At 39.7% G+C, this 21,464-nt stretch overlaps 1 protein-coding gene across 1 annotated transcript; it reads right to left on the reverse strand.

Annotated features, from left to right (window-relative positions):
• Positions 1 to 1,557: 1,557 nt before the first annotated feature.
• On the reverse strand, positions 1,558 to 9,848 carry LOC125241137 (deoxynucleotidyltransferase terminal-interacting protein 2). Its single transcript, XM_048149470.1, has 5 exons — positions 9,662 to 9,848; positions 8,736 to 8,954; positions 4,134 to 4,270; positions 3,494 to 3,658; positions 1,558 to 1,840 (listed from the first exon to the last, which is right to left on the reverse strand). The coding sequence occupies exons 1-5, from the start codon at positions 9,747 to 9,749 to the stop codon at positions 1,592 to 1,594; spliced, it is 858 nt and encodes a 285-aa protein (XP_048005427.1). The 5' UTR covers positions 9,750 to 9,848; the 3' UTR covers positions 1,558 to 1,591.
• Positions 9,849 to 21,464: the final 11,616 nt, after the last annotated feature.

Consider the following 21,464-nt stretch of genomic DNA (forward strand, 5'->3'; position numbering starts at 1 on the left):
ATTGTGAAGAAAATTCGTTTTAGTTTTTTTGTTTTAATTCTCATACGTCAAATTAGTTCCACCGGTCGCCACTAATGATAAATGTTGGTAATTCGCATTATATTACATATAATAATAAAACTTAAACCAGACAAATGTATGTACTAAAGCTGCCCTATCTCAGTCAGGTGCAATTTTCGCCAATGTTTATTAAATTAGTCATTGGAGTCTAACAACCCATTACCAATATTAGAATGTTATTGCTGAAGGGTAGCACCTGAACTGGCTCTCAGAATGGCGCGTGGCGAAGTCAGGGGCTCACGAAAGGTATTTCCTTAGCGTATTGAACGAGTGCCCAATGTATCTCTGAGACTCCTCAGGAGATTTGGAACCATAATTTGAAGAACATTACTCAAACTTACTTACATACTCTCTTTAAGGTAAAACAATAGATCATTACATGTGCCATTTTTTATCTAAAAGGTTCATAAGTGTCGGTTGTCAATAAAGCGCTACTTGCATATTAACGTCTGTCTATCATATATCAGAGATGTAGTCTGTATATCTGTGTATCATACATAATAATAAATTCAAATACAGTTTGAAAGACCATGGTGTCATGGCCGCTTCCAAAACAATGGCGGCCGTGGCAACCATAAAGCCCACTATACACTATTTCGCTGATTAGCTAATTGTAAAATATATGTATAAAAAATTGGTCACAATATCTATATCATCAATAGTTTGTTCTATACCGCAAAATATAGCACCAAATGTTATTGATACCTGAAGTGATACAAGCGCAATACCAACTTTACAACTAAAAATCACGGAAAAAAAAGAAAAAAATCGAGCGTCCTAGTATTTATGTAAATAATAAAAGACTATTAAATATATAAATCAAAGGATTGAAATAAATAATAAATAATTTATCTTGGCGTGTGTTTTTATAAAAAAGGATTATACTATTTTACAAACAGGAGTATAGTAAAGTACCTTAATGGTAAGGTAGGTTTATTTTTGCTGTTTTTCTATAGATTAAATATAAGATCATACCATCCCATACATTAAAATGCGACTGCCTAAGAACGCGCATAAACTACACCACACATAGATGGCGCTACAAAGCTGTTTCTAAATTTAGCAAATCTATCACTTGGTCAAACCAAACAACTCTTGGGCGAATGACGTTATGTCGATGCAACGGTTTCCTCAACAACATACATTAGGTAACATATGTTACAAATAAATATAAAAACAAAAAATGCCTGAAATTATGTATTAACACTTTCGAAACCGGGCTATACGACATATTATACGGGGAAACCCATAGGCTACGCTTCTACGAGCGGTGTACAGTCGGGTTCTTGGTAGCGAAAGTGTTAATAGGTGTATACCCAAACTACAATAGTATTAAAGAAGTTTAATACGCTTACAGGACATGTCGCTACGGGTCCTATTGAACTGAGGTCAAAAATTTCGCTCGCTTGGTTGAATTCATGGTGGCTCAGTTGGCAGAGCGCTGGATTATCGATCCAGAGGCCGTGGGTTCTCATTTATTCTAAGCAAACTACAATATATTTATAATATTTTATTTAGCACTTACATTAATTCAATTCTTACTCTTCTTCCCTTTAACTTTATTATTCTTAAGCTCCGCTTTGTTTTTCTGCCTCTTATCCTTCATGAAAGTTTTGTACTCGGACTTCCGTTTCTCGACGATGATCTCTTTATATTTCCTCTTGTTGTATTTCTGGAACTCTGAGTCTGCGAGCAGCTCGTCCACCATGGTGCGCTTGCGCTGTTTGCGCGTGAGACGCTCGTTTACGTGGTCTAGTGAAGAATCCATGACTGTGCCAACCTGGAATGAGTAGACGGTAAATAAAGTGGTATCCATCTATATCTGTGGGATCATCCATATATTACGTCACACTAAAAACCATGATTTTTGACCCCTCCCCCCTCCTTGTCACAGCTGGTCACATTTGTTAGACTCCCCCCTCCCTAGTGTGACGTCACATCACCTACCTACTTATCGATTTAGTCTGAAATTTTGGAGTTTTCACCGAGAAGTTAAAAAAAAAAGACGTATCAAATTTTGTCCAAGACATTTAGCTAATGACTGTTCTAAATGGCTTAGAGTTTAGACTATCATCTTGTTTCGGCTTTTAATCCGGTTACCGAACATCCTGTATTTGTATGTTTGTTGAGGTTTTCATAAAGTAACAATTTCAAGTTCGTGTTTTAACCCTTAGATTATGATATAATTGATAGATTTTGAAACGTGACTTCACGAAATTTAGGACCCCTTCCACCCCCTTGTCACACTACATCGATCCCGTCCTTCCCCCTTAACGTGTGACGTAATTTATGGATGAGCCCTGTCTGACTGGATTGATTTTTAGATTGATAAATCTGTCCTCAGCTTAGATGCGAAATTCTACCTTTAAAAGTATTTATTATAAGTATATATTACATGATACAAGTTGCCTGTAGTCTCTGTTTTTACTTACCACATAGTTTATGTTCCATCTGTATTGCCATGGCACACTACATTCTGAAATATTCTTAGCCTTTTATTGTTATTAATTAATAATTTAAGTTTGCATTGCCAATTTTTGTTTGTCCTTGTACTCGTGCTTTTTGTTATGTCATTTTAGTTCCCGTAATGGCCGGATGGCGCTAGATGTAGTCATAATTATTTTAATGTACGGCTATGACGAGTCCGACCCGATAATATTGTGTAATAATGTAATGTCTGTTATAAATCTTTGTTGTCTTTTGCATACTTTCTTTTTTGATATTTTTTTATTTTTATTAGTGTTGTATTCATAAATTGTTACCTGTCGTGATTGTTTTCACCAAATGGCCTCATCGGAAGACCAGCGCTGGAAGTCGCCAGCAACATGCTGAGATGAGACCATTTCGTGGCACTTTTGTTTGTTAGCCTTTGTGTGTATGGTTACTTGTTTGTGTGTCGTTAATGTTTGTGTATATTATATTGTTATCGTCGTTGTTAAGTGCTTACGAATAAAAAAATATTCTATTCTATTCTATTCTATTCTATTTATTCAAGACTAGCTTTTGCCCGCGCCTTCGCTCGCGTTAAATTTGAAAATTACTGAATGCTCATACAAACTTACACCCACCCATTTTAGGTCAAAAAGAGACAAAAAGTAGCCTATGTCACTCTCCATCTTTTCAACTATCTCCATTTAAAAAATCTCGTCAATTTGTCGCTCCGTTTTGCCATGAAAGACGGACAAATAAACAGACACAAATCAACTTAGCCCCAAACTAAGAAAAGCTTGTACTATGGGTGCTAAGCGACGATATAACTTACTTAAATAGATAAATACATACATATATACATAGAAAACATCCATGACTCAGGAAAAAATATCTGTGCTTATTACACAAATGCCCTTACCGGGATTTGAACCTTAGCAGGCAGGGTCACTACCGACTGAGCCAGACCGGTAGCCAGTTCTAAGTAAAACTATTTTCTACTAACCTGGAAGTATTTGGGCAGGACTTCCATGTCATTCTTCTTGTAGAAGTGCTTGGGGTCCAGCACAGATCTCATCTTCAAGACCTGCAGGTCATTCTTCAACTCTTCTGTCACCTCCGGAGCGGGGAGGTCAAACCAGCCGGGGCCCTTAGTCTTGGCTCTTTCCTTCTGTAATGTGAATGTCATGAATGTGGTTAAGTATTTTATAATTATATTAAGTACCACAGACCCACCAGACCAGACCCTTAACCTTAGGGGCCTGTGTTACTCTAAGGTCCAGTTGTATCAACCACAGATATATCAAGATCACGTAGCAAGTCTGGAAATTCCCACACAAAAAATCTTGTAAGCACTAAATTTGGCAATGGACGGTTTGGTCCAACCGCTAGCAGTTTTGTTAATGGACCATAAATTTCTTTATTTTTGATTATTTTAAATACGAATGTTTGATTTTTTAAATACTGTAGTCTGATCAGTGTCCAAAGTACTCTGAAAGAATAAATTAGTGCCTGTCAAATACGATCAACAGTGGAAAAAGTAAAAAATATTTAGGGACAATTGTTATTTGCCGAGTTGCACACTACACTCCCTACATCATTCGCTAAGTGTGGATTCATGAAACTAAATTAATGATAAAGCAAACCTTCCGTATGAGCCTCAACTTCTTAGCGCTGACGGTGTATTTCGGGAGCCGGTGCTGCTGCTCTAGGCCGGCTTTCAGCACTGACTTTTTCATCTCCTTATCTATATCCACCACACTCAGCTGAGACTTCAGTTTACCTGTTGAGTAACAGAACAATTCTAGATTAGTTACCGGGACCTAGAAATAACTTTATTGTCCATTGATAGATACTAAATATATTAGGAAATTAATTTATCTGTAGGAAGCCAGCTTAACCTCTCATATGCCGCAGTTATTTTTTTCATATGGTATGCGGATCGGCGTTCCAGCATACGAGAAGTTAAGAAATATGAAAATAAAACAACAATTTTCTCGTGCATATACCTGGGGCCCGTTTCTCGAAAGGTACAAGCTTGTATTACAAGTGCGCAAACTGTCAAATCGTATGGGTTGTCATGGAAACACACTTGTAATACAAGGCTTGTACCTTTCGAGAAACGGGCCCCAGTAGCATTAGTATTGCCATGATTCTGATATGAAAATATTTGATAACATCAACTTTCTATATACCTTGTTAATACAAATATGACAAACAGTAATGCACATGCAAATATGTCGGTTACAGTTAACACATTCACTGCCCGATATATAATAAAAACTATTCATTATTTTAAACTATTTAGTCATAGGGCTTACGGAAAAAAACTGCATTTTATGCAGAAAGCAAGCCACTTTGCACAGTGATACTAGGGACCAATACAAATGATTTCATCCGAGGAAACACGATTTTCATCCACGAGAATTCAAGATGGCGGACATTTTCCAAAATGGCGGCTGCATATTTTTAAAAATTTATAGAATCATAACGGCTGCACCGATTTTGATGGTTGGGGTGTTTGTCAGTTCGTATTGAAGCGCTTATTAATATAAAAAAATAAAGTCATAAAAAAAATAAGATGGCGGCCGAATAATAAGAAAAATATGAAATTTTCAAACTTTTTTTTTATTCTCGTGAAATTTACCAATAAATTTTCTATGATATGGCCACATTTGTATGTATTTAAATTAAACCTGATAATATTATCTACACAATAAAATAAAAATCATGAAAATCCGTTGAGTAGTTTTTGAACTATACCCATTTCAAAGGGAGCGCGCCGATTTGAAAGACGTTTTCGCACATGATGTAAAAAAAATTGGAATCATAACGGCTGCACCGATTTTAATGGTTGGGGTGGCTATCAGTTTGTATTAAAACATTTATTCATATAAAAATTAAAATCATTTAAAAAAATTAAAGATGGCGGCCGAATAATAAGAAAAATATGAAATTTTCATTTTTTTTATTCTCACGAAATTAACAAATAGTTTTTCTACGATATGGTCACATTTTTATTTATTGAAATAAAATCTGATAATATCATCTGCAAAATAAAACAAAAAACGTTAAAATCCGTTCAGTAGTTTTTGAACTATACGCATTGCAAATGAACCGCGCGGGTTTGAAAGAAGTCTCGTACCGCTATACACGCAAGACTGATTATTTATTTTGGCCACAACTTACTATATTACTATTCAGAATCAATGTTTTTAGTATTTATATACATTATTAGTATTTTATTCCGAGTTTAGGTATATTTAGATAACCCCCGTAAACTTTGATGGTCATAATTTTTATTTTAATACGTAAAATAACTTAAATGCACATAACATAACATTTGTATTAATAGCAATTGTCCTTTCCGAGGACTCCAGAGATAATTTTCGACAACTTCTGTAGGGGGTTACAGAAATATCTATGTATAAAATAACTTATTTTCTGCTTCTCGTCTACTTTTCGAGATGGTTTGCTTGTTATACGAAAAGGAGCGTATGTTTTGTAGTGCTGACGATGTTGGTGGGATGCTGGTTATTAATTTTGGTTGGAAACAGTTCCTTGCGCACCAAGTTCACCGATAAATGTGGAGTCTGCGGATCATATATAGGCCGCAAGTGAACTTTTCAAGCTTGGCCATTATTCCTCCAGGAAGACACTGTTATGTTAGTATGACAACCAACAAGGCTTGTTCCAGAAACTGTAGCCTGTTGATGTTATTAGTGTGGTGATTTATTTTTCTAAACAATTTACTTCCTCAGAGAACATTTGCTCTGCTATTTCAGGGTAAACCATAGGAACGTAACCGGAAGAAGCTGATAGCCTCATTGTACCTCGCGCAAAAGATATGACGGAACAGGGACTCACGCGTATCATCAGATCTTCCGATACAAATGTCTTGGTATTTAAATAAAAACTACTGGAGTCTGAAGTACGGGTGAAGGATAGACGCAAAGTCAGTGGCCAGATTCGGGTTTGGACCTAGCTTAGAGCCCGAAAGGTCTTTGCCTCATGAAGAGGCCTCGAGTGAGTTCGGGGTGGTAACGGGTACTAGTGTCCCATGCCCTTTGTTGTTTGAGTTTATCTCGCAGTTTGTAGCCGTGGAGGCTTCCAAGATGTTACTTGCGAGATCGGACGTGATGTAAATGGAGGCAGGAATGTCGGCAAAACGACACTTTACGAGTGCCTAAGCCGCCAAACCATACCGGAAAACAGGCCTGAGTCCATGCTTGCTCACTAAAATATGTGTTAAGAACGGTCCCAATTTGGCATTTAAGCATGGGATCTATGGAGCTAATTATATTAGGAAATTTCCATGTCTTATCTAGTATATTTTCTTAATATTTTAAATGAGAATAACCTGCCAGAGTATAAGTTATAAAATAGCCAACACTTTGGATCCTGGAAGACCGACTGCTCTTCGTGGTTTTCACGTCTTTAAATAATAATAAAAAAAAAAATCATGTTCTAAAACATTGTTTGCACACCCTGAAGTTATACCAGCTTTGATAGAAACATCGCAGTAACTACAAAGTCTTCCTGGAGGAATAATCGCCATGCTTGAAAAGTTCACCTGAACTTGGTGAGCAAGAAACTGTTTACCACCAAAAATAAATTAGTAACCAACATCGGCAGCACTTGCGCTCCGTGTCGTATAACAACGCCCCATATTCTGGATATTACTTCTGTGCCTATGCCATCATCCTGGGGTTGGAAGACGTACAATGATAGTTGGGTACTGCAGTGGTCTGAAAACAGGGAGATATGGTATGAATGGGAATACTTGGACAATTGCGGTTGTGAAACAGGCTGCGAAACAATACACTGTACGTGTTGTGGGTCTACCCTGCGCAATGCAAATAATGCAATGTAACATTTGCACAGGTAGCTGCCAAAATAAAAAGTAGTTTGCAAAAATGATATTATAAATTATTATTTATTCATTATTTCCTTCTATTTTGATATTATTTTGAATCACTCTTATATCTTTCAGTATAACCTAGAAGAGAAGCAAAAAATAAGTTTGTATTAATATATGTTTCCGTAAGCCCCCTACAGAAGTTGTCGGAGATTATCTCTAGCCTTGAAAAGGAGAAGTGATGCAAATGTTATGTGTACCTATTTAAGTTCAATTACGTATTAAAATAAAAATTATGACCATCAACGTTTACGGGGGTTATCTAAATATACCTAAACTCGGAATAAAAAACTAATAATGTATATAAATACTAAAAACATTGATTCTGAATAGTAATATAGTAAGTGGTGACCAAAATAAATAATCAGTCTTGCGTGTATAGCGGTACGAGACTTCTTTCAAACCCGCGCGCTTCATTTGCAATGCGTATAGTTCAAAAACTACTGAACGGATTTTAACGTTTTTTGTTTTATTTTGCAGATGATATTATCAGATTTTATTTCAATAAATAAAAATGTGACCATATCGTAGAAAAACTATTTGTAAATTTCGTGAGAATAAAAAAAAATTGAAAATTTTATATTTTTCTTATTATTCGGCCGCCATCTTTAATTTTTTAATGATTTTAATTTTTATATAAATAAATGTTTTAATACAAACTGATAGCCATCCCAACCATTAAAATCGGTGCAGCCGTTATGATTCCAAATTTTTTTACATCACGTGCAAAAACGTCTTTCAAATCGGCGCGCTCCATTTGAAATGGGTATAGTTCAAAAACTACTCAACGGATTTTCATGATTTTTATTTTATTATGTAGATAATATTATCAGGTTTAATTTATGTATATACAAATGTGGCCATATCATAGAAAATTTATTGGTAAATTTCACGAGAATGAAAAAAAAAGTTTGAAAATTTCATATTTTTCTTATTATTCGACCGCCATCTTAAATTTTTTTATGTTTTTAATTTTTTATATTAATAAAAGCTTCAATACGAACTGATAGACACCCCAACCATCAAAATCGGTGCAGCCGTTGTGATTATATAATTTTTAAAAATATGAGGCCGCCATTTTGGAAAATGTCCGCCATCTTGAATTCAAGTGGATGAAAATCGTGTTTCCTCGGATGAAATCATTTGTATTGGTCCCTAGTATCACTGTGAAAAGTGGCTTGCTTTCTGCATAAAGTGCAGCTTTTGACCATAATTTCGCCGTAAGCCCTATGACTAATTGTATTGTATAGAGACCACCTGCTTGGCGGATTGTACAACATCTGAGCAAAGTCCATGAGCGATACTGGCAGTGAATGTGTTTATATCTTACCTGTTTCTAAATCTAGCTGTTCAAAATGGAATCTCAATGATTTCTTCTTTTTCTTAATTACACTTGTCCAGTTCATTTCTTCAAAGAAGTTTTCAAACATGGCGTCCGTTTTAGGGCATAACTTCTTCTGGACTTCCTCTTTTTTGGAAATGATGGCGTCCATTTCTTCTTTCTTGCACTGACACAGGGCTAGGATGCTCTCAAATCTGGCTGATTTGTCTGGAAATGGAAATGAAATGTCAGGCTGCCATAAATTAACAGGTTACTCAATATAGGTTAGAGATATTCCCCGATTTGTCAAGTATAACCTTCAATACCAGTATAATAAAATAAAAAAAAAAGCCTTTTATTCTAACTGCATTATTACAATTTTTTTTACAATAAATTTTATTTAATTATGCTGGTGCATTAGACCCTTTTTGGGTGAAGGCCTCCTCCATTGATTTCCACATGTCCCTATCTTTACCAGTATAATAAGAGCTGAATTTATCAATGAAACAATTTATAACATAATTATATCTATGATGTATATCGATTAGAATGCACATAGACTAAATAAAGTAGCCTAAAATTGAAATAAGGATATATAATCTGGAAGCACTGTGTGAAATGTGTAAATAATAGATAAGTTTTCATTGCATTCATTGAATTCATTTCATTGCATTCAATCACGTGTTTAACGTGATTTAATTTTGTCTGGAGTTTTTGAACTATTACTTGTCCGGCAAACGCAATCAACCTGATGGCATGTGCATTTGTGGAACCTAGAAGACATGGCAAAAAAACATTGCAAGTAATGTGTAATATCAACAAATTTATGACTCAGAATAAGTATATACTAAACATAATATTGCGCTTCAAAATAATAAGATACCAAACTATGAAGGTAAAATTAATATGAAATATTATCAAAACATCGTACTAACCTTCAAATATCGGTTTTTCTCTTTCATCCTCGAGCTCTGAGGCCAAGTGGAGCTCATTGTCTCCCACTGTATCCACAATAAAATCCATCTTGAAATACTAACAAGTTCAATAAAAGATGAATAAAAATATAATTTGACAGATTTTTATCCCACGTTTTCGTATTTCATTTTGCCTGTATTTTGGATTGATGACAGTAATGCGATGACAGTTTTTTTTTTTCGATGACAGATAACACATTGCCATAGAGTATAGTGAATGGTATGGTACACATTGTCGCGACCAACGCGAAACTGTAGAGCCCAAGAATATTCCCCTGCGGCAACACTGGCGGCGCCCTCTGGGTGGAGCCATAGTAAGTATCTCAAAGTTGTCAAACTACGTGCCACGTAGACATTCCACGAGGCGCGAGAAACGCGCGGGTACTTAAAAGTGTAACACACAGTGAAGTGATCCACGTGCTATCCAGATATTGCAGAGACGACTAAAGCTAAGTATTTATTAGTCTGAACGAGTGCTTATACAGAGGACCACTCATGCTTGAAGACCTTACAGGGTTACTCATCAAATTCAGGACACATCACATAGGATTGACGTCCGACATAGAAAAGGCGTTTTTACAGATGGCATTACACGAGAAGGATCGTGACGTTACCAGATTCTTATGGCTTAAAGATACCTCTAAACCAGTATCTCAGGATAACCTACTTTACCTTAGATTCTGCAGAGTTCCATTCGGCGTGATATCTTCACCGTTTCTACTGAATGCGACTATTAAAGAACATTTAAATAATGCAGAAGATCAGCATGTCAGGCAGAAAGCGAATGACATATACGTAGACAACTTTGTTTCAGGCTGTAGTACAACAGCTGAAGCAATAGAGCTTTACAAAAGTTTAAAAGGATCTTTTCAAGATATTTCAATGTCACTCAGGGATTGGAGTTCTAACTCCGAAGAATTCATGAAGATGGTCCCTGATACATGTAAAGAGGACAAGGTAAAAGTACTTGGCTTAGAGTGGGACATAAAAAAGGACACCCTCCAGCTGAAGCCCAACCTCCAAGAGGAAGCAGTCACAAAAAGAGGAATACTGAAGACTATCGCATCAATTTATGACCCGTGCGGTTACGCGGCACCTCATACATTATCAGCTAAACTTTTTCTGCAAGGACTTTGGAAGGCCGGAGTATCTTGGGACTCACCATTATCAAGCGAGCTAACAGAAGAGTGGAACATCATCCGACAGAACCTAGAAGTCATAGGAAAGGTATCGGTGGATAGATGTTACATGAAGACACCAACGGAAGCGGACTACCAGCTGCACTGCTTCACAGATGCTTCACTACAAGCCTACGCAGCATCGGTGTTTCTAGTCTGTGGCTCGAAGAAAAGCTTTATCATGGGTAAATCCCGTCTGATACCAACCAAGGATCAAGATAACCTCAAGATACCCCGTCTAGAACTTCTGGGAGTACTGATAGGCTGTAGACTGATGAAGTTCGTCCTTAAGTTTCTGCAACAGAAAATAGTAAGACAAGTCTTATGGACCGATAGTCAGATTGTCATCGAATGGTGTAAGTCTAACAAACTACTTCCTCCCTTCGTTGCCAGACGAGTAGAAGAAATCAAGACAAACAAAGACCTGGAGATAAGATATCTACCAGCAGATGTAGGCACAAGACCCCTTCGTGCAGAGGAGGATAAGGAGAAATGGCTGAATGGTCCGCAGTTTATAACAGAAGATCCACAGAAATGGCCAACTACATCCGGCAGTAAGCCAACCAGTTCTCTTCTGACAGGGGAGGGTCTTGGGTTCCAAGAAGACATAGAGATGGTCTATAAAGAAGATCCAGTTGTTAATGTCAATCCGATGGAAACGGAGGAAATTATAACAGCAAATGAGGTGATAGGAAATAACCAGTCAACAGACGACAAGCTTCAAAAAATTAAATATAAATCGTACACGTTTTATCGGTATTTGCCATGCATGCCGAGACGTCGTCGTCACCTCTAAATAACTTAAAAGTATTCTATCAGAATACACGTGGGCTACGTACCAAAACGCTTCAATTCCACAGAAATGTGTTATCTCATAATTACGATATTATTATTATTACCGAGAGTTGGTTGAGTGACGGTGTTTTGGACGCGGAACTATGTGACCAGCGCTATGATGTTTTTAGATTGGACAGGGACAGAGTGTTGAGCGGTAAAGCCGATGGTGGAGGGGTTATGATCTTGGTGCTTCGATCTTTGGGTGCTCGCGCTCGCCCCGAGTGGTTGCGCGCTGGCATGGAATGTTTATGGGTCACTATTCCAGCTAATTCGTTGCGATCGCATACTAACGACTCCACTTTACATTCTTGCCGCGATCTTCACCTGTGTTCAACTTACGCGCCTCCGGGCCATTCACTGGCAAGCAATATTACTAACTTAAACGATTTGTATGAAAAGGTTATCTCTGAATCCCCCAACGCGTATCTACTTGTAGTAGGTGACTTTAACTTGCCACATATTAAATGGAGTAGCGATGCTCTGCCAGTATTTGAAAGACGAGGAGCTGTAGAAGTTCAAAATGCGGCGTCCTTATTGATCGAGAGCCTTCTGTTTGCAAACTTAGAACAACAAAATTTCACACAAAATTGTAGTAGTAATACTTTAGATTTAGTTTTCGCTAATTTCTCGGCTGAAGTTTTAATTTCCGATCGTCCTTTAGTTACTGCTGATAAATACCATCCCCCTCTTGAAATAACTATAAGTGACATTTTTTGCGGCTCTTTGAAAGATACTCCTGTACCAAAATTTAAATTTCGTAAGGGTAATTACACACTTATTAATAACAGCCTCAATAACATTGATTGGCACTCGTATCTTTCCTCGGTTTCAGTGGAGCAAGGACTGACGAAGTTTTATAATGTGCTTAATGAGATAATTGCTAAGTATATTCCATTAGATACCCGCTTTAATAAACGTAAGTATCCTATTTGGTACAGCACTTGCCTTAATTAAGGTTATTAAGGAAAAGAATAACATGCATTTGAAATGGAAAAAATATAACAATCCTTCGGATTACGATATTTTTTCACTATTACGTAAACGGCAAAAACGGCTACAAGAATTGTGTTGGAAACACTATCTGCACACAGTCCAAGAAGGGATAAAAAGCAATCCGAAGCAGCTCTGGTCTTTTGTAAAAGCTCGCCGAGGCGGTTCTGCATACCCTAAATCCTTTGAATACCAAGGCCAGACTTTAAGTGATAATACTCAGATTTGTGATGGCTTTAATAATTTCTTTTACTCCGTTTTTAGCTTGCCTCTTTCAGTTTACCCTGAAACGCATTTTGCGCCACCTTTTTGTAATAGTCATCAGACTGTCTCGACTATAAATATTTCACCTGTACAAATAGAAAATTTATTATCTAAATTAAATCCTAACGGTGGAGCTGGAAGCGATGGGATCCCCCGTTCTTTATAAAACAGTGTGCATCAAGCCTTAGTTATCCTTTAACTATTTTATTTAAAAAGTCTTTGTCAGAGGGTTTATTTCCTGAAAAATGGAAAGAGGCTTTAATTGTCCCTATTCACAAAAAAGGACCTAAATCCAAAATAACAAATTATCGCCCTATATCTATTTTAAACCAGTTCGCTAAATCTTTCGAGAAAATAATATTAAATAATGTTTACGATGTAATTAACAAAGGTATTCCTCCACAGCAACATGGGTTCCTCAAAAATCGGTCAACAATATCTAATTTGGTAGATTTTACAAATTTCGTAGTAAAAAATATGGACAAGAGAAAGCAGGTTGACGTGATCTATACAGATTTTGAAAAAGCTTTTGATAGAGTGGATCACGTCATCCTGCTACGCAAGCTCCACTGGCTGGGTCTCCGCGGTGATGTCTTTAGATGGGTCACGTCATACGTTTCGAACAGGAGGCAAGCGGTTGTCCTCGGTGGATGCCGGTCAAACTTTGTGAATGTCCCCTCTGGTGTTCCTCAGGGTTCGCATCTCGGTCCTTTGCTCTACAACGCTTATCTATTTGATATTTACTCAGTATTTCAATCATCGGGGTTCCTAATGTATGCTGATGACAAAAAAATTTTTACTGAAGTTAGCAGTTTAAGCCATTGTCAACAGCTACAGAGGGATCTGGACCGTTTATTTCTGTATTACAACAACAACCGAATAACTGTTAACATATCAAAATGTGTCCAGATCTCCTTTACTCGCAGCCCTAGTCCAATCAAATATCAATATAGTATTGGAGGTGAAGCTATAGAACGAGTAAGCTCGGTAAAGGACCTTGGTGTGACCCTTGATTCAAAACTAACGTATGTTCAACATATAGACGATATTGTGAACCGCGCTTATAAGAATTTGGGTTTTGTATTTCGTGTTTGTGGTGAATTTGAAGATGTTGGCAGCATCAAAGTTGTATACTATGCATATGTTCGAAGCGTCCTTGAATATGCTAGTAGCGTTTGGTCTCCCAATACGTAATACACAGAGATAAAATAGAGAAAATTCAACGCTCCTTTTTGCGATACCTGGGCTTTCGTACCAAACAATGGGATACCGATTATGAGTCTAGGTGTATTCGTCACCGCTTATTGAGCCTACAGAATAGAAGAATCTTATTAGACATCTCTTTACTGTATGACATAATCTCAGGGCGCATTGACAGTTCCCATTTGCTCTCGGAGATCAAGTTTTCAGTGCCGTCAATTAGAACTCGTAATTCTGTGCGTTCCCTGTTTAGTCTATCCAGAGTTCACACCAACTACGCTCAAAATTCTCCCATCAATCGTATTTTAAAACTTTATAATAAACAGTTTAATAGTATAGACCTGTTTGACTGCACTAAATCAACCTTAAAAACACGTATTCGGTCATTTTTACTGAATGCTAAAAACTGCGACAATTGACAAATAAAACACACATATGAACATAACAGATAGACACAACCGCACATGCACATACACTACATACACTTTACACACGCACACGCACACGCGCACACACTCACACACATTACATTATGCAAGCCATACCTACATTAATGTACTTTAGTATTGCCTAAGTGCCTACTTCATAAGCAGCACCGCTTTTTGTTTTTGTTTTTTTTTTTTGTCTTCATTCCTTATACCTACTAAATTTGTATTTTTCTTTTGTTACCACTTAGCTTTTGCATGTTTTTTGTATAGTACTTGTGGACATCTGTTATTGGCTATGTTAATGGTTCCTTGTGTCTTAAATTTATTTTTGTATTGCTGTTGATGACCCAAATAAATAAAATAAAAAATAAATAAAATAAAAGAAATTCAAGCTAAATATTTTCCTCTAGAGGTAGAAGGAAAAGAAACCAATCTAAGTCGAAACTTAGGAGTATTCAAGGACATTGATGACTTATTGAGATGCAAAGGTCGTATGAAAAACGCAAACTGGTCGTTCGACAAACGATACCCTATACTCATACCAAAAGAGTCAGATTTCACGAAGGAAATTATAATGAAAACTCATCAAGAGAACAAACATGTAGGTGTCAGCCACACGCTTGATAAAATAAGAGAAAAATATTGGATTCCTCAAGGAAGAAGTAAAGTCCAACGGATATTAAAGGGATGCCCTGAATGTATGAAACATGATGGAGGGCCTTATAGACTACCAGAAACCCCTGCTCTTCCTAAAGAGAGAGTCAATTACAGCTCTCCTTTTACGTACGTTGGAACAGACTACCTGGGACCACTTCTAGTTAACAACGGGAATGGCAGTTGTAAAAGATGGATTAGCCTTTATACATGTTTACTTGTTTAGCGGTAAGAGCCATTCACCTGGAAGTGGTAAAGGATCTAACAGCGGAAGAAGGTCTTCTGGCCTTAAAAAGGATGATATCAGCGAGAGGCGTGCCTACCTTAATTACATCTGACAACGCAGCTCATTACAAGTTACTTTCTGAAATTCTTCAAGACCCATATTGCATAGAAAAGGAGATTAAATGGAAATTCATACCACAACTAGCCCCATGGCATGGAGGATTTTACGAAAGGTTGATTGGCTTAACCAAGAATTGTATGAAGAAAACCTTACAAAAACACTTATTGAATGACAGCCAGCTGGTAACAACAGTTAAGGAAATAGAAGCAGTACTTAACACAAGACCTTTAACCTACGTGGATTCAGAACCTGACCACGTATTAAAACCCTCAGACTTTCTTACCATGGGTAAATGTATCGTAATGGAAACGTCGAGCATGGATCCTAGTACGTCACACGGGACAGTAACCAAAGACAATCTAATTAAAGGTTGGAAGAAAGCGCTCATCATTCTACGAGAATTCAAAGAGATGTTTGAGAACAGGTATCTCCTAAATTTGAGAGAAAGATACTCCCATCATCCTAAGGAGCCTAGAGTGACTTCAAAATTAACGCCAAAAATAGGTCAGATAGTGCAAATAAAAGGCGACACGAAGAATAGGATCAATTGGAAAGTTGGGAAAATAGTATCTTTAAAGGAAGGCGCCGATGGTTTATGTAGAGTAGCCACGGTCCAAGTAGGAGATACAATATATCTATCTATATAATATAAAGCTACAACCCGACTGACATTTTTCAAAAAATAGGCAGAAGGGGGATTTGAAGGTGGCAGTGTTTGGTGTGGTCGTATAGAGTTTGGTCCTGCGACCCCGGATAGACCAGACGGTCGGTCTACCGGTTCCGGGTAAAAAAATGTTGGACGGCCTGGCCAAACGGCTGGAGTTAGCCGGGGAGTGTTCGACCAAATGTCATAGAGGACCCTGGGCAGTTTTTGACGCCGCCATTTTTTTTTCAAAATGGCCGACTTTTTTTTTTGTCAATTTTTCAAATTTATCGTAGAGAGCTCAAATTTTGGTCGTAGAATCTCCAAGCGGCCTTGATTCGAATGAAATAGAAAAAATTGAAAAATGCTACAAATGTGGGAAAACTGGCCACTTTTATTTTGTATGGCAACTTTTAAACCGTAAGAGATAGCCGGGGGTGCTCGACCAAATGTCATACAGGTATCCGAGTAGAAAAAAGTTGCATTAAAAAAAAATCAAAATGGCCGACTTTTTTTTTTGAAAAATTTCAAAATGGTCCTAGCGCGCTGAGATTTGGCACACGGGTGGAAGGTGGCCCCAAGATTTGTATTCAAAAAGAAAATTTTGAAAAATTCAAAATGGCGGCCTTTGAGGGCCAATTGAAATTTGAATGGAGGTTTTTCTTTTAATTACCATAGCTCCGTAACGGTACAAAGAAGTGAAAAGTGCTCAAACAAATGTTATACAGTCACCCGAGGTCCATCGAATGGCATTAAAAAAAAATCAAAATGGCCGACTTTTTTTTTGAAAAATTTCAAAATGGTCCGAGCGCGCTGAAATTTTGCACACGGGTAGACAGCCACCCCAAGATTAGTATACAAAAAGAAAATTTTGAAAAATTCAAAATGGCGCCCTTTGAAGGCCAATTGAAATTTGTATGGAGGTCTTTTTTTTAAATCCCCATAGCTCCGTAACGGTAGGGAAAAGGTTAAAAGTGCTTGAACTAATGTTGTACAATTATCTGAGTTCCATCGAATGGCATTTACAAAATTTCAAAATGGCCGACTTTGAAATTTTTTTTTTTTTTTTTCGGTCCGAGCGCGTTCAAATTTGGCACGGGATAAGAACGGGGGCCAAAAATAGAAATGAGAAAAAAAAATTTTGGAAAAGTCAAAAACGGTGGCGAGAGGGGACAAAGTCAAATTTCCCTACCAGTTTGTATGGAGGTTTTTTTTTAAATCCCCATAGCTCCGTAACGGTAGGAAAAAGGTTAAAAGTGCTTGAACTAATGTTGTACAGTTATCTGAGCTCCATCGAATGGCATTTACAAAATTTCAAAATGGCCGACTTTGAAATTTTTTTTTTATTTTCCGTCCGAGCGCGTTCAAATTTGGCACGGGGTAAGAACGGGGGCCAAAAATAGAAATGAAAAAAAAAAAATTTTTGGAAAATTCAAAAACGGCGGCGAGAGGGGACAAAGTCAAATTTCCCTACCAGCCTGAGGGAGCGTTCTACAGCCCGACGGTCATTGCTCCGGTCCAAGTTCCGAGCTGCGTACAGACAGTGCTCCCAAGCAAGAAAATATAAGTAAAAGTGTCTAAAAAGCGACGCGGCGGGCCGGAGGCCGCAGGCCGGAGGTCCAACTTCCCTACAAATCCTACAATCCCCACAGTAACTACGCGGAGGGCCGAAGGCCCGGAGCGTGTCTGACAGGCTCCCAAGTACGCGAAGGCCGCAGGCCGAGCTGCGGGCAGAGTGCTCCCAAGCACGCGAAGGCCGCAGGCCGAGCTGCGTGCAGACTGTGCTCCCAAGAAAACAATAACAAAAAGTATCTAAATAAGCGAAGCGGCGGGCCAAAGGCCCGACGCGGAGCTTCGAAACCCAGCGAAGGCCGAAGGCCGAGCTCCGCGTAGGGCCGAAGGCCCGGAGCGTCCCTGATCGGCTCGCCGGCGGACCGGGAAGTTGGAGTTTAAACACGACCCAATAGTAAAAGTGTCTTAGAGAAGCGAAACGATGGGCCGGAGGCCGCAGGCCGTGAGAAGAACAATAATGAAAGTGTCTAAAAAGCGACGCGGCGGGCCGGAGACCCGACGCGGAGCTTCGAAACCAAGCGAAGGCCGAAGGCCGAGCTCCGCGTAGGGTCGAAGGCCCGGAGCGTCCCTGAGAGGGGCGCCAAGTTCCCTACAACCCCCAGTAACTACGCGGAGGGCCGAAGGCCCGGAGCGTGTCTGAGAGACTCCCAAGCACGCGAAGGCCGCAGGCCGAGCTGCGGGCAGAGTGCTCCCAAGCACGCGAAGGCCGCAGGCCGAGCTGCGTACAGACTGTGCTCCCAAGCAGAACAATAATTAAAAGTGTCATAATAAGCGTAGCGGCGGGCCGAAGGCCCGACGCGGAGCTTCGAAACCCAGCGAAGGCCGAAGGCCGAGCTCCGCGTAGGGCCGAAGGCCCGAGCGTCCCTGATCGGCTCGCCGGCGGTCCGGGAAGTTGGAGCTTAAACACGACCCAATAGTAAAAGTGTCTTAGAGAAGCGAAACGATGGGCCGGAGGCCGCAGGCCGTAGGCCCGTCGTGAGCTTCTCAAGACACTTTTACTATTGGGTCATGTTTAAGCTCCAACTTCCCCACAACCCCCATAGTAACTACGCGGAGGGCCGAAGGCCCGGAGCGTGTCTGAGAGGCTCCCAAGCACGCGAAGGCCGCAGGCCGAGCTGCGGGCAGAGTGCTCCCAAGCACGCGAAGGCCGTAGGCCGAGCTGCGTACAGACTGTGCTACCAAGCAGAACAATAATTAAAAGTGTCATAATAAGCGTAGCGGCGGGCCGAAGGCCCGACGCGGAGCTTCGAAATCCAGCGAAGGCCGAAGGCCGAGCTCCGCGTAGGGCCGAAGGCCCGGAGCGTCCCTGATCGACTCGCCGGCGGTCCTGGAAGTTTGAGTTTAAACACGACCCAATAGTAAAAGTGTCTTAGAGAAGCGAAACGACGGGCCGGAGGCCGCAGGCCGCAGGCCCGTCGTGAGCTTCTCAAGACACTTTAACTATTGGATCGTGTTTAAGCTCCAACTTCCCTACAACCCCTACAGTAACTACGCGGAGGGCCGAAGGCCCGGAGCGTGTCTGACAGGCCCCCAAGCACGCGAAGGCCGCAGGCCGAGCTGCGGGCAGAGAGTGCTTCCAAGCACACAAAGGCTAAAGCAAAAAAGCAAACAAGTAAAGCAAAAAAACAAACAAGCTAAGCAAAGAAACAAAAAAGCAAAAAAGCAAAGCAAAAAAACAAACAAGCAAAGCAAAAAAAAAAACAAAAAAGCAACAAGAAAGACCGCGGGGCCCTCGGGCCCCGCGCACCTTTAAAAAACTAGTCTATATAATATAAAGCTACAACCCGACTGACATTTTTCAAAAAATGGGCAGAAGGAGTTTTTGCAGGTGGCAGTGTTTGGTGTGGTCGTATAGAGTTTGGTCCTGCGACCCCGGATGGATCAGACCGTCGGTCTACCGGTTCCGGGTAAAAAAATGTTGGACGGCCTGGCCAAACGGCTGGAGTTAGCCGGGGAGTGTTCGATCAAATGTCATAGAGGACCCTGGGCAGTTTTTGACGCCGCCATTTTTTTTTCAAAATGGCCGACTTTTTTTTTTGACAATTTTTCAAATTTATCGTGGAGTGCTCAAATTTTGGTCGTAGAATCTCCAAGCGGCCTTGATTCGAATGAAATAAAAAAAATTTGAAAAATGCTACAAATGTGGGAAAACTGGCCACTTTTATTTTGTATGGCAACTTTTAAACCGTAAGAGATAGCCGGGGGGTGCTCGACCAAATGTCATACAGGTATCCGAGTAGAAAAAAGTTGCATTAAAAAAAAATCAAAATGGCCGACTTTTTTTTTGAAAAATTTCAAAATGGTCCTAGCGCGCTGAGATTTGGCACACGGGTGGAAGGTGGCCCCAAGATTTATATTCAAAAAGAAAATTTTGAAAAATTCAAAATGGCGGCCTTTGAGGGCTAATTGAAATTTGAGTGGAGGTTTTTCTTTTAATTACCATAGCTCCGTAACGGTACAAAGAAGTGAAAAGTGCTCGAACAAATGTTATACCGTCACCCGAGTTCCATCGAATGGCATTAAAAAAAAATCAAAATGGCCGACTTTTTTTTTTGAAAAATTTCAAAATGGTCCGAGCGCGCTGAAATTTTGCACACGGGTAGACAGCCACCCCAAGATTAGTATACAAAAAGAAAATTTTGAAAAATTCAAAATGGCGCCCTTTGAAGGCCAATTGAAATTTGTATGGAGGTCCTTTCTTTAAATCCCCATAGCTCCGTAACGGTAGGGAAATGGTTAATAGTGCTTGAACTAATGTTGTACAGTTATCTGAGGTCCATCGAATGGCATTTACCAAATTTCAAAATGGCCGACTTTGAAATTTTTTTTTTTATTTTCGGTCCGAGCGCGTTCAAATTTGGCACGTGGTAAGAACGGGGGCCAAAAATAGAAATGAGAAAAAAAAAATTTGGAAAAGTCAAAAACGGTGGCGAGAGGGGACAAAGTCAAATTTCCCTACCAGTTTGTATGGAGGTTTTTTTTTAAATCCCCATAGCTCCGTAACGGTAGGAAAAAGGTTAATAGTGCTTAAACTAATGTTGTACAGTTCTCTAAGGTCCATCGAATGGCATTTACAAAATTTCAAAATGGCCGACTTTGAAATTTTTTTTTTTTATTTTCGGTCCGAGCGCGTTCAAATTTGGCACGTGGTAAGAACGGGGGCCAAAAATAGAAATGAGAAAAAACATTTTTGGAAAAGTCAAAAACGGCGGCGAGAGGGGACAAAGTCAAATTTCCCTACCAGCCTGAGGGAGCGTTCTACAGCCCGACGGTCATTGCTCCGGTCCAAGTTCCGAGCTGGGTACAGACAGTGCTCCCAAGCAAGAAAATATAAGTAAAAGTGTCTAAAAAGCGACGCGGCGGGCCGGAGGACGCAGGCCGGAGGTCCAACTTCCCTACAAATCCTACAATCCCCACAGTAACTACGCGGAGGGCCGAAGGCCCGGAGCGTGTCTGACAGGCTCCCAAGTACGCGAAGGCCGCAGGCCGAGCTGCGGGCAGAGTGCTCCCAAGCACGCGAAGGCCGCAGGCCGAGCTGCGTGCAGACTGTGCTCCCAAGAAAACAATAACAAAAAGTATCTAAATAAGCGAAGCGGCGGGCCAAAGGCCCGACGCGGAGCTTCGAAACCCAGCGAAGGCCGAAGGCCGAGCT

Source organism: Leguminivora glycinivorella, chromosome Z (assembly GCF_023078275.1).
Source record: "Leguminivora glycinivorella isolate SPB_JAAS2020 chromosome Z, LegGlyc_1.1, whole genome shotgun sequence".
Lineage (NCBI taxonomy): Eukaryota > Metazoa > Arthropoda > Insecta > Lepidoptera > Tortricidae > Leguminivora > Leguminivora glycinivorella.

What these genes read in the sequence shown, in the direction of transcription:
- LOC125241137 (XM_048149470.1), bottom strand. Translation starts at nt 9,749, where the DNA reads ATGGATTTTATTGTGGATACAGTGGGAGACAATGAGCTCCACTTGGCC. An exon ending in AGAAAAACCGATATTTGAAG is followed by an intron (nt 8,955 to 9,661) that starts GTTAGTACGATG and finishes TTCCATTTCCAG; the next exon opens with ACAAATCAGCCAGATTTGAG. An exon ending in TCCTGCCCAAATACTTCCAG is followed by an intron (nt 1,841 to 3,493) that starts GTTAGTAGAAAA and finishes TACTCATTCCAG; the next exon opens with GTTGGCACAGTCATGGATTC.